At 43.2% G+C, this 16,051-nt stretch overlaps 1 protein-coding gene across 1 annotated transcript; it reads left to right on the top strand.

Annotated features, from left to right (window-relative positions):
- Positions 1-11,583: 11,583 nt before the first annotated feature.
- On the top strand, positions 11,584-12,351 carry LOC140904851 (olfactory receptor 6P1-like). The gene has a single exon (XM_073327165.1). The coding sequence runs from the start codon at positions 11,584-11,586 to the stop codon at positions 12,349-12,351; it is 768 nt and encodes a 255-aa protein (XP_073183266.1).
- The last annotated feature ends 3,700 nt before the right edge of the window (positions 12,352-16,051 follow it).

The raw sequence follows: 16,051 nt of genomic DNA, 5'->3' as shown, positions 1-16,051 counted from the left end.
TGCTTTCTGGACTTCCTAAAAATTCCTTTTTAAAATCTGTATTTCTAGTTCAAAAAATCTCAACTGGATCTCAAAATGATTTCAGGTTAATCCCACCACTGTGGCACCATGTCAAGGTTCCTCCCCCACTCTGAACTCTAGGGTACAGATGTGGGGACCTGCATGAAAAACCTCCTAAGCTTATCTTTACCAGTTTAGGTCAAAACTTCCCCAAGGTACAAAATATTCCATCCTTTGTCCTTGGATTGGCCGCTACCACCACCAAACTAATACTGGTTACTGGGGAAGAGCTGTTTGGACACGTCTTTCCCCCCAAAATACTTCCCAAAACCTTGCACCCCACTTCCTGGTACAAGGTTTGGTAAAAAGCCTCACCAATTTGCCTAGGTGACTACAGACCCAGACCCTTGGATCTTAAGAACAATGAACAATCCTCCCAACACTTGCACCCCCCCTTTCCTGGGAAATGTTGGATAAAAAGCCTCACCAATTTGCATAGGTGACCACAGACCCAAACCCTTGGATCTGAGAACAATGAAAAACATTCAGTTTTCTTACAAGAAGACTGTTAATAAAAATAGAAGTAAATAGAAATAAAGAAATTCCCCCCTGTAAAATCAGGATAGTAGATACCTTACAGGGTAATTAGATTCAAAACACAGAGAACCCCTCTAGGCAAAACCTTAAGTTACAAAAAAGATACACAGACAGAAATAGTTATTCTATTCAGCACAGTTCTTTTCTCAGCCATTTAAAGAAATCATAATCTAACACATACCTAGCTAGATTACTTACTAAAAGTTCTAAGACTCCATTCCTGGTCTATCCCCGGCAGAAAACCAGCATATAGACAGACACACAGACCCTTTGTTTCTCTCCCTCCTCCCAGCTTTTGAAAGTATCTTGTCTCCTCATTGGTCATTTTGGTCAGGTGCCAGCGAGGTTACCTTTAGCTTCTTAACCCTTTACAGGTGAGAGGAGCTTTCCCCTGGCCAGGAGGGATTTCAAAGGGGTTTACCCTTCCCTTTATATTTATGACAGTCATCATATCAGATTGATTGATTGATTTGGCTTAAAAAATATGAGGACTTTCTCAGTAATGGTATCCCACATTTGGACAAACTTTGTCATGAGAAGAGATGATGAGATGATGTGAATCAAACTATGTGTGTCTTTGCAAGAAAGCCCGATGCCAACTCTGTCCACATATATATTCAAGTGACACCATCATAGGACCTAATCCCATTAGCCATGTCATCAGGGGCTCGTTCACCTGCACATCTACCAGTGTGATATATGCCATCATGTGCCAGCAATGCCCCTCTGCCACGTACAATGGCCAAACCGGACAGTCTCTACGCAAAAGAATAAATGGACAGAAATCTGACATCAGGAATCATAACATTCAGAAACCAGTAGGAGAACTCTTCAACCTCTGTGGCCACTCAGTAAAAGATCTAAGGGTGGCAATTTTGCAACAGAAAAGCTTCAAAAACAGACTCCAAGGAGAGACTGCTGAGCTTGAATTAATATGCAAACTAGATACCATTCACTTAGGTTTGAATAGAGACTGGGAGTGGCTGGGTCATTACACATATTGAATCTATTTCCCCATGTTAAGTAGCCTCACACCTTCTTGTCAACTGTCTAAATGGGCCATCTTGATAATCACAACAAAAGTTTTTTTCTCCTGCTGGTAATAGCTCATCTTAACTAATTAGCCTCTCCCAGTTTGTATGGTAACTTCCAACTAATCTCTCTCTCTCTATATATATATATCTTACTATATGTTCCATTCTATGCATCCAATGAAGTGAGCTGTAGCTCATGAAAGCTTAAGCTCTAATAAATTTGTTAGTCTCTAAGGTGCCGCAAGTCCTCCTGTTCTTTTTGTGGATACAGACTAACAGGGTAATAATGGGAAAGTTATACTGTAAAATGGCCACTAGGTGGCAGCATGTTGTAAGAGTGAGATATGGGCTGCTATTTTCAAAAATGCCCATTAGATGGCAGCATCTCTTGAATACTAATTCAGGGCGGTGCAAGTACATGATAACTGGCCATCACCTTGGACAGGCATCTCCCAAAAATGAAAGCTGGTGTTTGTCCATGATCTAAAATATTTTCCACAAAGGATGTTTTAGACTAAAACATGATGTACAGTGGTACTTGTATAATTGCAACTCACAGTGGGCATTGTTAGCTACAACGCTTCGGAGACACAAAATGAACCAAGTGGGAAAAAGGTCGAAGTGGGACCATTTTGAAAAGCACGAAGAGAGAATACAACTATGAGAGAACATTTACACTTATTAAATCGAAGGGGAGGCCCATTTTCCGTCCCTTCAGGTAACTGCAGGTCTCTTTACTGAGAAAGTCCCATTTCTGCAGAATGATGAAAGACAAGAACCTCAGTGGAACCTGAGCTCTGTGTGTCGAAAACATGTCTCTCACCAGCAGAAGTTGGTCCAATAAAAGGTATTACCTCACCCACCTGGTCTCAAACCCTGAGAAATGAGTTCATCGACTCCAGTGTAAGCTGTCCTACGAATAGAGGTGAGCACCCAATTCCAAACTGCTGCTGCTTTGCATTTATATACCACCTTCCAAACCGGGATATTAAAGTGCTTGAGTAATTAAGCATGAGCAATTTAAGATTCACTTTCTGTGAAGAATGTGGGAAGTGTCTGTATTCATTTTTACGATACATCGTCTGTGTCAGGATGCTGGGCAAAGATAGGTAGGACAAGTGTTAGGAGCTGGAGATCCCGGAACTGAAGCCAGGGGTCAGAGTCAGTATCAGGGTCAAGAGTTAAGCCGAGGGTCAGAGCCGGAGGCAGAATCAGGAATTTTTTTCCCCTTCATTTCATTTGCCTACAGTTCTTGCCATTCCTTCCTTAGCTCACTTTTGATTAGGTGTTTAAATGCCAGTTTGCTTAAGGGGATCCCGAGGTCAACTTGTTTGTGATTAATAACACTTTTTGCCAGCCAATTCATTGCCTGCTATCCCTGTCTGCACCAGAATCCATGAGATTACGTTGGTTATATCCAGTTCCACCAGTCTGGCTGTTAGCAGTAATATATCATTAAGAAAAACATTTCTGCTGTCAGACTCACCACTGTGAGTTGCCTGCTGCAGCCCTGATAAGGAGTCAGCCAGGATGGCCACAGCAGCTGGCCACACATCTAAAGCACGATTTAGTGCTAGCATAATCCCTGTTTATCTCAGCCATAAAGACGGATACAAAGTTAGCCATACAGCTTTCTTGAGTCCGAGTGAGGGCACACAGGAAGCTGTTCCCACTCTGTTCTTTCCTCTTTGGAACCCTCTGTATGTATTTGTCCATAGTGTCCCCACTTATAGCAAATCAATATAATTGTGACATCTTGTCTATCATTCTTTTATTGATTTCATTACATAATTCCACGTCTTTTCCGACCGGGGGTGATTTTCTAATAAGTATTTTCCCATAGCTATACATTTTGGTCCCTTTCAATCCCTTCTTTTCATGAAGATCAGCTATCCACTTCTGTATCTTATTTACATGGGGAATGTTGACTTTTTGTCCGAACCGGTTAGCTTAGTGCTATCTTCACTATTATCTCGTACTTTGGCCCAAAAAGGTTAAGTCTGGGAGCTTCGTTCTAAGAGTCAGCAGCAGCTGATGGAAATGCGTATATCTGTAGTACAGAGATACAGTAATGAAGTCACCACCTGATATGCAATGCGTGTGTGTGGATATAATCTAGTTCAGATTTGTATTCATTGCTGACCCAAAGGCCGGGCATCCATACTCAATAACCGGTCTAATTAGTGCTCTGTATAGCATTGCCACCATTTTCATATCCACTCCCCAGGATGTTCCAAAGGCATTTGACTTTTGCACTTATCTAATATTTTCAGTATGGTCCCTCCAAGTGAGCTTGTTATCAAATATCACACCGAAGAATTTGTAATGTCAGTATATTTATCTCTTGGTCATATAGCTATAACTTTACATCTTTTTGGCTTTTCCATGTTGTGAGGATCATTCCCTTAGTTTTGTCAATGAGAATTTGAAGCCCCACCTCTTCCCCATTCTGCACTTCTCTTAAGTGCATCATCATTCTTTTGGTGGCACTTTCAAGGTTTCTGCTTTTGATCCATATGGCACAGTCAGCAAACACGATCCCTATTCCTATCCTCATCTCTTCAGGGCGATCATTTATCATGATGTTAAAGAGGGCTGGTGTAACTACACTGCTCTGTGGAGTTTCACTTGCAATTTACTATACGTTAAGGAAAGCTTTCTCCAGTTGGACTTGTTCTTTTGCCTAAGAAGTTCCTTATCCATCTGTACATTCTTCCTATGTTACCCATTGAGGCCACTTTATGAAGTAGTTCCTCTCTCCAGAACACATTGTAGGCTTTTTCTATGTCCAGGAATATTAGTATAATTAATTCTATGATTCTCATGCTTTTTTGTGCTTCTGTCTCTATCCTGACAACGTGGTCAATCACACTCCCACCTTACTGGAGCCCACTTTGTGTTTTATCTATAAACCTTCTTCTTTCTAGGTGTGCTACTGTTCTCTCCCTTACTATACTTTCCATGGTTTTACCTAAGCCACACTAAAGTTTACATTTAAAATATCCACATCCTTCTCCCATCCCACCTCTTCATCTCATAATTATCCTTAATGTTCTTTTCTTCTCCCTAATTTGTATCCTCTGATATTCATCATTACTGACTTTTTGAAGCATGGTGGCCAGAGTTTCTGCTTTTCTTTTCTTAGAGCTTATTACTCCATGCCCCGCAACTGGAAGACTTGGTGTTACGTGACTCTTACTCTTTATTCCATTCATTTCCCTAGTTTGTTTATATATAATCTTTGCTGTATTGGTATTTTTACTTACTTCCCCATGTTATGGTGTCCAGCTCTCTCTTTTTGCCCTTTTTATAGCCCTTTGTGAAACTACCTTACTTTTTTATATTTCATTAAGTCCATTAGTTAAGGATTTTTTGCTGTCTTATATGCCTTATTCCTTTCCCTAATTACCATTTCATATTCCCTGTTCCACCATGGTACACTTCCCCTATCTTCAGGCAGTGCTGACATCCTAGGAATAGCTAGGCTGGCTGTCTTTATGATTCCTTTATTAATATTACTATAGAATTCCTCAATATCTTCACAGATCCATTACTTACTCACATATTGCTCACTTCTCTTTCCAAAGATTTTTCCAGTTTGCTTTTTTAAGATTCCAAGTGGGGATATCCTTTTCCTTGAGATGTATTTAATGTCAAGACGTGGTCACTAGCCATTCCCACCCCTCTGTCAATTTCACAGCTGCATTCACTCCCTATGGTCCCAGATCCAGACATGAGAAGCTTCCATCAGCTGTATTGAACCTGGTAGGCGCTCCATCATTGATTGCTAAATTATTCTCTTCAAAGATTTGCTCTGAACATTTTCCATGTTTTTCTTACTTCCCCACAATCGGTTGTGACTATTCAGATCACCACAGACAATGAGTGGGCAAGTGACACTTGCAGTGAATTCTTTCAGGTCCATAGCCTCTAGTTTCCTGCATGGGTTATAAACATGATAAAGTCTTAGAGATGCAGAATTGTTTTGTATTGGTATCTCAATAGCATTATCCTTGATATTTAGCTTTCTAATCTCTACTTCAAGGTACTTCAGGTTCTCCTTAGTGAAAGGGTATGCGTCCCCACCTTTTCCATTTCTTTATCATGTCCATATAGACCATATCCTGGGATTTTATAGTCTCATTTTTCTATTAGCCAAGTCTTGTATGCATATTAGATCAGGCTTTGTTTTCATATAAAAATATTGGTCTTTAATTCCTGCCTATGTGCTATTAAGCTGTGGGCATTCAAGCTGAAAATAGTAACCCCTGCTTCTAACTGTCCATAGTAGTTTCACTTAGGAAAGTATGAAGTTGTTCCACTGACAACTGACAACTGACAACACTGAAGTTGCTAGCCTGCAGCTTTAATTATAATTCTCATTTTCTGTTTTCTTTCCTGTTTGAGAACTACAATTGATTACATCAACCATTACTGCAATGAATCTCTTTTCATCCCAACTTTCGGAGTAACAGCCGTGTTAGTCTGTATTCGCAAAAAGAAAAGGAGTACTTGTGGCACCTTAGAGACTAACCAATTTATTTGAGCATGAGCTTTCGTGAGCTACAGCTCACTTCATCGGATGCATACCGTGGAAACTGCAGCAGACATTATATACACAACGTTACTCATTCCCTTCCATTAACTTGTTGCAGGCTATTGCCTTTCCTCACATCAGGTTCTCTTTTAGGTATCTCCTAACAGCTTCTGCACAGGACATGTTATTAGCAACTTGGGGTTTTTGTAGTTCTCTAGCTTGCTCCCCTCAGTACAACTTGTATATTCTGAGCTGTGTTTTCCTCCACATTTGCAACATTTTTGTTCTGTCCCTTCCTCACAGTCATCCTATGAATGGTCACCTCCACACTTACTGCACTGTATTTTCCCATTGGAATTATTTGCAACATGACCAAATCTCTGGCCGCTGTAGCATCTCACAGAAAGAGGACTATAGGACTTTGATACCCTAAAGTTACTCTGATATTCTGGACTATCTGGTCACATCCCTCCCTTAAAATGTGACCAGCACAGCTGTAAGGCACTTGCTATCACTGCCTCTTCTGCTAATTAGCCTCTTAGCACTTATCACCTTATCTCCACCTATTCCTTGCTTTCTTTTCTGAAATTTCATTTGGCACCCCAGATACTACCCATCTTGTTTCTGTGAGGAATTTGGGTAGCTGACAACTCATTTTTATTTTACCTAGCACCTTTGTCTTAAGGAGTGTCCCTACTTGGTCTTTGTTTTTACATTCCACTAATGAGTCTCCAGCAGGTACCATCTTAGCTCTTGCTCTGTCTCCAGCACTTTTTTGATCCCCTCTGCCATTCTCAGGGGGCTGATATCCCCTATCTTTATGTCCTTATCTACGGATTTTACTGTTAGGTAATTTCCCCCCATTTCCCTTTCCTGCCCTCCTATTTGCTGGTCCTTCTTCTGAGTGCAGAGAATCTCCCCTTTTCTTTTTCCTTGCTGGCATCCAGTCTTCGTCAATGTTTTCCCTGTACTCATGGTCTAGCCTGGTTTCAGTTTCATTTCTCTCATCCATCTCACTCTGCCCAGCCAGCCACCGAGCCAACACCCCACAGTCACCACTGAAACAGCCTTTCTTCAACCAGATCCTGGACACTTCCTTTTACACCCCATCACTTTATATAGGGTCAAGGAGCCAATCAGGGATAGCTAAGACCACTGTCAGTCAGATCACATGAGGTGGAACTTCCCCTGGTGTTAAAGCACTACAGATTGTGTGTTGCAAGGAATAATCAAATTACAGGTAGCAATGTGGGGATGTTTGTTGCCTGGTAGTCCTATAGACCCACTAGGCCTTACATCATCTCTTCTAGGGGTGCTGCCCAGACAGGCTCTTCTAGGAGGATGATGGTATGCTTGGCAGATAAGGGAAGCTTGACTATCAAACCCACAGTAATAACCACCTAGAGTCTAGATAGGGTGTCTGAAGGTGCTGAGGGGCGCCTTCTTACTAACTAAAGGAGGAAGTGGTCTTGGGGAATAGAGCATCCAGGAAATTATAGGGCTTGAGGATGCACATCAGCTGGGTATGGTCAGGGAGGCATTCCCCTTTTCAGGACAGGGCATTGGCTGCCTTGTTCTGGTGATAGGTGATGGTAAAATAAAAGTGTGTGAACAACAGGGCCCATTGAAGCTGTCTTTGGTTCAGCGCCTTTGCCCTACGGAGATAGTCCAAGATTTTAGGATCTGTGTATACCTGTATTGGGTGTTGGGCACCTTCAAGGTGGTGGTGCCATTCCCCGAAGGTGGCTTTGATTGCTAGAAGCTCTGTATCTAAAATCTCATAATTTTGTTCTGCTGGCTGTGAGTTTCCGAGAATAATAAGCACAAGGGAACAGGTGCTGTTGGGGAGCTGATTCTTGGGGAAGTATTGTCCCAATTGCAACATTAGATGCATCAGTCTCACTGACAAAGGCCCTCATTGGGTCAGGATGGCTCAAGACTGGAGCACTGGTGAAGGCCATCTTGAGCTGGTCGAACACCTGTTGAGCCTCCGGAGAGTAGGTGAAAGAGGCGTGTTTGGGGAGGAGCACTGTCAATGGGGCTATCTGGTCTGAAAACCCAGGCATGAAGTGCCTATAAAAATTAGCAAACCCAAGGAAGCACTGCAGCTCCTTGATGTTCCAGGGGTGCCGCCCAGGTCCGAACAGCGTTCACCTTCCTGGGGTCCATTTTGAGGCCCTCGGAGACAGAATGTAACCCAACTACTTCACGGAGTGTTGATCAAAGCTGCCCATTTGTGCTCGCACCATGGGAAGTTCTGTCCGAGGGCTGTCAACCTGTTCAGGCGTGTTTAGTGCCCCTTGCAACATGCTGGGCAGGGGGTGACCCACTGCCTCCATGTCCCACAGGGCTGGCCTTCTACAAGTGTAAGGGGTGGTCCAGGAAAACTTCCAGAATCCTTGGCAAAGGTAGACAGGACTAGTGGCAGGAGCTTGGGATCACAGAACTGAAGCCAGGAGTCAGAGCCAGTGTTAGGGTCAAGCTGAGGATCAAGCAAAAATCAGAGTCAGAGTTAAGCCAAGGGTCAGAGCCAAAGACAGAGTCAGGATTGGGATGCGGGTCAAACCCAGGTTTTGACCTTTAATCATATTTGTTACTCTTCTCTAGACTTTCTCCAATTTGTCCACATCTTTCCTGAAATGTGGTGCCCAGGAGTGGAAGAATTACTTCTCGTGTCTTGCCTACAACACACCTGCTAATACATCTGTCATAAATATAAAGGGAAGGGTAAACCCCTTTGAAATCCCTCCTGGCCAGGGGAAAGCTCCTCTCACCTGTAAAGGGTTAAGAAGCTAAAGGTAACCTGGCTGGCACCTGACCAAAATGACCAATGAGGAGACAAGATACTTTCAAAAGCTGGGAGGAGGGAGAGAAACAAAGGGTCTGTGTCTGTCTGTATGCTGCTCTTGCCAGGGACAGAACAGGAATGGAGTCTTAGAACTTTTAGTAAGTAATCTAGCTAGGTATGTGTTAGATTATGATTTCTTTAAATGGCTGAGAAAAGAATTGTGCTGAATAGAATAACTATTTCAGTCTGTGTATCTTTTTTGTAACTTAAGGTTTTGCCTAGAGGGGTTCTCTATGTTTTTGAATCTAATTACCCTGTAAGATATCTACCATCCTGATTTTACAGGGGGGATTTCTTTATTTCTATTTACTTCTATTTTTTATTAAAAGTCTTCTTGTAAAAAACTGAATGCTTTTTCATTGTTCTCAGATCCAAGGGTTTGGGTCTGTGGTCACCTAGGCAAATTGGTGAGGCTTTTTATCCAACATTTCCCAGGAAAGGGGGGGTGCAAGTGTTGGGAGGATTGTTCATTGTTCTTAAGATCCAAGGGTCTGGGTCTGTAGTCACCTAGGCAAATTGGTGAGGCTTTTTACCAAACCTTGTCCAGGAAGTGGGGTGCAAGGTTTTGGGAAGTATTTTGGGGGGAAGGACGCGTCCAAACAGCTCTTCCCCAGTAACCAGTATTAGTTTGGTGGTGGTAGCGGCCAGTCCAAGGACAACGGGTGTAATATTTTGTACCTTGGGGAAGTTTGACCTAAGCTGGTAAAGATAAGCTTAGGAGGTTTTTCATGCAGGTCCCCACATCTGTACCCTAGAGTTCAGAGTGGGGGAGGAACCTTGACAACATCCGAGAATTATATTTGCTTTTTTTGCAACAGTGTTACGCTGTTGACTCATATTTAGCTTGTGATCCACTATGACCCCCCAGATCTCTTTCTGCAGTACTCCTTCCTAGGCAGTTATTTCCCATTTTGTATGTGTGTAACTGTTTGTTCTTTCTTAAGTGGAGTACTTTGCATTTGTCCTCATTGAATTTCATCCAATTTACTTCAGATCATTTGTCCAGATCATTTTGAATTTTAATCCTATCTTCCAAAGCACTTGCAAACCCTCCCAGCTTGGTATTGTCCGCAAACTTTATAAGTGTACTCTCTATTCCATTATCTAAATAATTGATGAAGATATTGAACAGAACCAGACCCAGGACCTATCCCTGCAAGACCCCACTTGTTATGCCCTTCCAGCATGACTGTGAACCACTGATAACTACTCTCTGGGAATGGTTTTCCAACCAGTTATGCACCCACCTTATAGTAGCTCCATCTAGGTTGTATTTCCCTAGTTTGTTTATGAGAAGGTCATGAGAGACAGTATCAAAAGCCTTACTAAAGTCAAGATATATCACACCTACTGCTTCCCAGCATCCACCAGGCTTGTTACCCTGTCAAAGAAAGCTATCAGGTTGGTTTGACACGCTTTGTTCTTGACAAATCCATGCTGACTGTCACTTATCACCTCATTATCTTCTAGGTGTTTGCAAACTGATTGCTTAATTATTTGCTCCATTACGTTTCCGGGTACAGAAGTTAAGCTGATTGGTCTGTAATTCCCCGGGTTGTCCTTATTTCCCTTTTTAAAGATGGGTACTATATTTTCCCTTTTCCAGTCTTCTGGAATGTCTCCGGTCTTCCACGACTTTTCAATGGGGTGACGAGTGGAGATAAGTGGAGTCTTACTAACCCGGATCACACATGCCAGATTGTTTCTAGACTCTGAGTTTAGGGAAAGCATCTTTTTTCACCCAGTGCCTTTCCTGTATTATCATCTCACACTCATTATGGAGTGGGGAGGGTCATTCCCCAGTTAGGGTTGCACATCAGCCTGGTTTTGCACCTTCCTAAGATCCACCCTTCATAGAGCTGTATTTTATGACTGCTACATAGCTATTGTTGGGAAACAGAAAAGGCACTGCCAGTCCCACCACGTTCCCATCACCACCACAGGCACTAAGGGAGAATTTACTCCACTTCATAATTTATGGCATGAACTGATCTCTTGTGAGGGGGTGCAAATTATTCCTTCTCCTACAGGGCACTGAAATGCTGAATATACCAGGATATAGTGTTAGAATTCGTGGAAAGAAATCTAACAGCAGGACGGTGCCTAAGAACTCTAGACCACATTGAAAAATCTCAGTCCAAGATTTTAGTTGATGTTTGATTTTGACTCCTAAGACATGGAATGATTCTGGCCATTGCCAGGAGTGAAATACAGCATTTAAGCATCATTGTTAAGCTCTGGTATGTCACTAGATAGGATATGATAGACAGAGAAATGATCTGATCTGTCATATCAGTATGTGGCTACCGGATAAATGGGCTTTTATAGTAATCACTGGTATCCATGTCGAACACCCTCTTCCCCCTCAGAGCAATGTTCTGTCCTTGGACTCAGTTTCCTGGCACTTTGCTCTGAAATCTAAATTTAACCTTAATATTTCAGCCTGTAACCAGGAGGGGGAGGGAGTTTCTGAATATTTATGGAATTAATTCACGGGATTTGATTAACTTTTAACTCTGTGTCCTTCCAATTCAGTCGCACAGATTTATTGTTCCTAGACTCAACCAATGGCAGACTGCAGAAACCAAACAGCCATCACTGAATTCTTCCTCTTGGGATTCGGGGATCTCCCTGACCTGCAAATTCTTCTCTTCCTAATGTTCCTAGTGATCTACATGGCAACCGTGGTTGGGAACACCCTCATTGTGGTGCTCGTTGTGGCTGACCAGCATCTTCACAGTCCCATGTACTTCTTCCTGGGGAATTTGTCCTGCGTAGAGACCTGCTACACCTCAGCCATCATGCCCCGGATGCTGGCCAGTCTCCTGACTGGGGACAAGACCATCTCAGTCAGTGGCTGCATCATACAACTGTATTTCTTTGGTTCTCTGGCAGCTACAGAATGCTGTCTCCTAGCAGTGATGTCTTATGATCGGTATTTAGCGATATGTAAACCCCTGCACTATTCAACTCTTATGAACATCAGGTTTTCCTTCCAGTTGGCTGCTTGCTCCTGGTTAAATGGTTTTTTGCCTATTACCAACTTTGTCTTATTCCTATCACAGTTAATATTCTGTGGCCCAAATGAAATTGACCATTTGTATTGTGATCCCCTCCCTCTGATAGAGCTCTCCTGCAGTGACACCCACCAGGTCATATTGGCGGATTTCATACTAGCCTGTGTATTCACCCTGCCTCCATTCCTACTAACCCTGACATCCTACATGTGCATCATCGCCACAATCCTGAGAATCCCTTCCACCACCGGGAGGCAAAAGGCCTTTTCCACCTGCTCCAGCTGCTACAGCAGCTCACGAAAGCTTATGCTCAAATAAATTGGTTAGTCTCTAAGGTGCCACAAGTACTCCTTTCCTTTTTGCGAATACAGACTAACATGGCTGTTACTCTGAATCCAATAAAAGGTATTACCTCACCCACCTGGTCTCAAACCCTGAGAAATGAGTTCATCGACTGAAGTGAGAGCTGTCCTACGAATAGAGGTGAGCACCCAATTCCAAACTGCTGCTGCTTTGCATTTATATATCACCTTCCGAACCGGGGTATTAAAGTGCTTGAGTAATTAAGCATGAGCAATTTAAGATTCACCTTCTGTGAAGAATGTGGGAAGTGTCTGTATTCATTTTTACGATACATAGTCTGTGTCAGGATGCTGGGCAAAGGTAGGTAGGACAAGTGTTAGGAGCTGGAGATCCCGGAACTGAAGCCAGGGGTCAGAGTCAGTATCAGGGTCAAGAGTCAAGCCGAGGGTCAGAGCCGGAGGCAGAATCAGGAATTGGGACAAGGGTCAAAACCAGGTTTCAGCATCCCACTTGTGTTTCTAGGGGTCGATCAGGAGTCAGAATCAAAGTCAGAGTCGAGGTCAGTACCAGGACTTCAGACACAGAGAAGCAAGGTGGTCATGGCAGCTGGCTGGGATCCACATTGTTGCCTGGACACTTCTTGGTGCGCCCCATGGGCGAATATAGGGTCAAGGAGCCAAGAGCACCGATCATGTCCGATCATGCAGGATGGAATTTACCGTGGCGTACAACCACTGCAGATTATGGGCCACAGGGAATGAGTCAGCTACAGGCACTGCCAGGTTGCAGTGTGGGGATATTACTTACCCGTTAACCTTACAGGCCCAGGTCCAAGTCCGGCTGATACGCACAGTTACTTTGGGTGGCTGTGGTATGGGTAGCTAAGGGTTAAATTCTGCAAGCACTGCCTCATGGTAGCTGTAGACAGACCTCAGTGGTCTGATGCTCAAAAGGAAAAGCCCCGTGGGAGAAATGCATGAAGCAGTGTATGAGAGATACAGGGTGGGTGAGGTAATATCTCTTATTGGACCAACTTCCATTGGTGAGAGAGACAAGCTTTCAGCTACGACACTGCATGAACCAGTGTAGTCAGGTTCACACGCCCTTCTCGAACCAGAGGGGGACCTTTGGGCAGGAACCCTGAACTAAGGGACTTCGGAGTGGATAAAAAAACAGTCTGTGGCTCAAAGGGTTACTGTGATGCTTGGATATATAAACAGGGTGATCTGGAGCAGAGAGGCTATTTTACCTCTGTATTTGGCACTGGTGCGACCACTGCTGGAATCCTGCGTCCAGTTGTGGTGCCCACAATTCACGAAGGGTTCAGCGAAGAGCCATGAGGACGGTTAAAGGATTGGAAGACTCAAGGAGTTCAGTCAGTTCAGTTTAACAAGGAGCAGGTTAAGGGGCGAACTGATCACAGTCTGTAAGTAACCATGTGGGGATGAGAAATGTGATAAGGGTGGGCTCATCAATCTAGCAGAGAAAGGTATAACAAGGGTTAAGAGCTGGAAGTTGAAGCTAGACAAATTCATATGAGAAATAAGGCACAGTTTTTATCAGGGAGGGTAATTAACCACTGGAACAATTTACAAAGAGTCATGGTGGATTTCCCATCAGTGGAAATTTTAAAATCAGGATTGGATGTTTTTTCTGAAGGATTTGCTCTAGTTCAAACAGAAATTAATTCAGGGAAGTCTTACGGCCTGTGTTTCACAGCGATGCAGTCTAGATGATCCCAGGGACCCTTCTGGCCTTGGAATCTATGAATAAGTGGGGAGAGATTCTGATTGGGGTGTCAGACTATCCGAGAGGCCGGGGTTGCAGGGGGCAACCTGCCTCATTGTTTTTTGGGGGTACCTGGGTTAAGTGGAACCTGCTTAAACTGGCAAGGAAAGGCAGTGTTTAGATAGACAAATCGTCTCATGCCATTTGAAGTCATCACGTATCGGGGTTCTTTACCTCCTACTGAACCGAAACAATACCCTCAAAGTTATCCAGATCTACGCTCCCACAAGTGCATGCGAAGATGAGGATATGGAAGGATTCTATCAGGAGCTGGAGGAAACCCTCGCTCAGAGTTCCACATAAAGGATTGCGATGGGAGATTTTAATGCCAAGGTTGGAAGAGGGAGAGAGGACGAAAAGTTCATAGGTATCGGAGAATGAAACGTGCCAGAACGACTAGATATATTGGCAGAGACGAGGAGAATGTTCATTGGTAACACCTGGTTCCGAAAGAAGGCCAACAGAAGATGGACCCGGATCGCACCAAATGAGAAGACAAAGAATGAAATCGATTACTTCCTGATCGATAGACGACGCTTCCTGCAGGATATTTCAGTAGTGCCATCGTTCAACACCGGAAGCGGCCATCGCCTGCTGAGAGCCAGACTCACGTTCACTGTGAAGGTGGAGAAAAAGGCACTGTGTACGGCTAACAGAAGGCACCAACCGGTAGCTTTCGACAAGGCAACCCTGAAGGAAAACATTTCCAGGGAAGACTGGAGCCTCCTGGATGGCTGCGATGAGGATTATGAGAACTTCAGCAAGAGACTGAAATGGTGCGTGAAATCAGACAATGTGTGCATAGGATTTTATTGTTTTAACCCTGTTTTCCTCTGCTAGGTATGTTTCTGTGAACCAACCAGTCACACCTGTTTTTGAAGAGGCCATCCTGAGTCACTAGAGGTTCACACTGGTCACAAGGTCCCAGAGAGGATTCCATAGCAGGGGACAAAGCCAGTTGTAGCTGCTGGAGTTAAATACGGATGGTGAAACAGAGACGCTGTAGCCTGCAGACACACGGCACCCATTCTATATACATGGGAGATAGAGAGATGGATATACAGCTGAATACTTAAGGAGAGAGAGAGAGAGAATAGAAAAATCAGTGAAATAAAAAAGTTTTAACTTTCCTACCAATATTGGTAGGAATTTTCTAAGTGCCTTAATGGATTTAGGTGCCCAACTCGTCAAGAGGAGCGGGTGCCTAACTCCTATAGAGTACTATCGAAGTCTCAGCCTTAATAGTCCAAGAATCCATGTTACAGGGAGAGAATTCCCAGCACAATTTAACAACATTTTCAGGTTCCACAACTTATATAATGGAAAAGGTTTTCAACTATTATTAATATTTGCTAAAGGTAGTAAATCTGGGTCTACCTGTTGGGAATTTTTGATATTTTGGAACTGTGTAACAATGTGAAAGAATCACAGAGGTACATTCATAGATTTATAGATTGGAAAGCCACAAAAGACCATTAGATCCTCTAGTTTGATGTCCAACACTAGATTTATTGATTGATTGATTTGGTTTATACAAAAATATGAAGACTTTCTCAATAATGGTATCCCACATTTGGACAAACTTTGTCATAAGAAGAGATATGAGATTATGTGAATCAAACTATGTGTGTCTAAATGGCTGCCCATTATGGTGGGCTCTCAGACCATTCAACATAGCAACTGGGTTCCTGGTCCAATTCGAGAGATGTTGATATTTTGTTAAATCTGCTGCATAAAACTTACGATAATATATCCAAAGAGTCAACATACCAGCCAGCTCTGTTCCTGCAACTCCATTATCAAACCAGGGGGCTTCCTTCCCCCTCAACTTCTTCTTTGCTGGGTTAAAGCTTAAGTATGTTTTCGCCAATCATCTCCAAGACGTATTTTTCTCTTCCTCACTTTTTATCCTTCCTAGATACACCCC

Source organism: Lepidochelys kempii, unplaced genomic scaffold (assembly GCF_965140285.1).
Source record: "Lepidochelys kempii isolate rLepKem1 unplaced genomic scaffold, rLepKem1.hap1 scaffold_134, whole genome shotgun sequence".
In the NCBI taxonomy this organism is placed as follows: Eukaryota; Metazoa; Chordata; order Testudines; family Cheloniidae; genus Lepidochelys; species Lepidochelys kempii.
The sequence above is the reverse complement of the archived record's forward strand: the minus strand, read 5'-3'. Positions and strand labels throughout refer to the sequence as shown.

Excerpts from the sequence above, each read along its gene's own strand:
- LOC140904851 (XM_073327165.1), top strand. The coding sequence starts at position 11,584 with ATGGCAGACTGCAGAAACCAAACAGCCATCACTGAATTCTTCCTCTTG.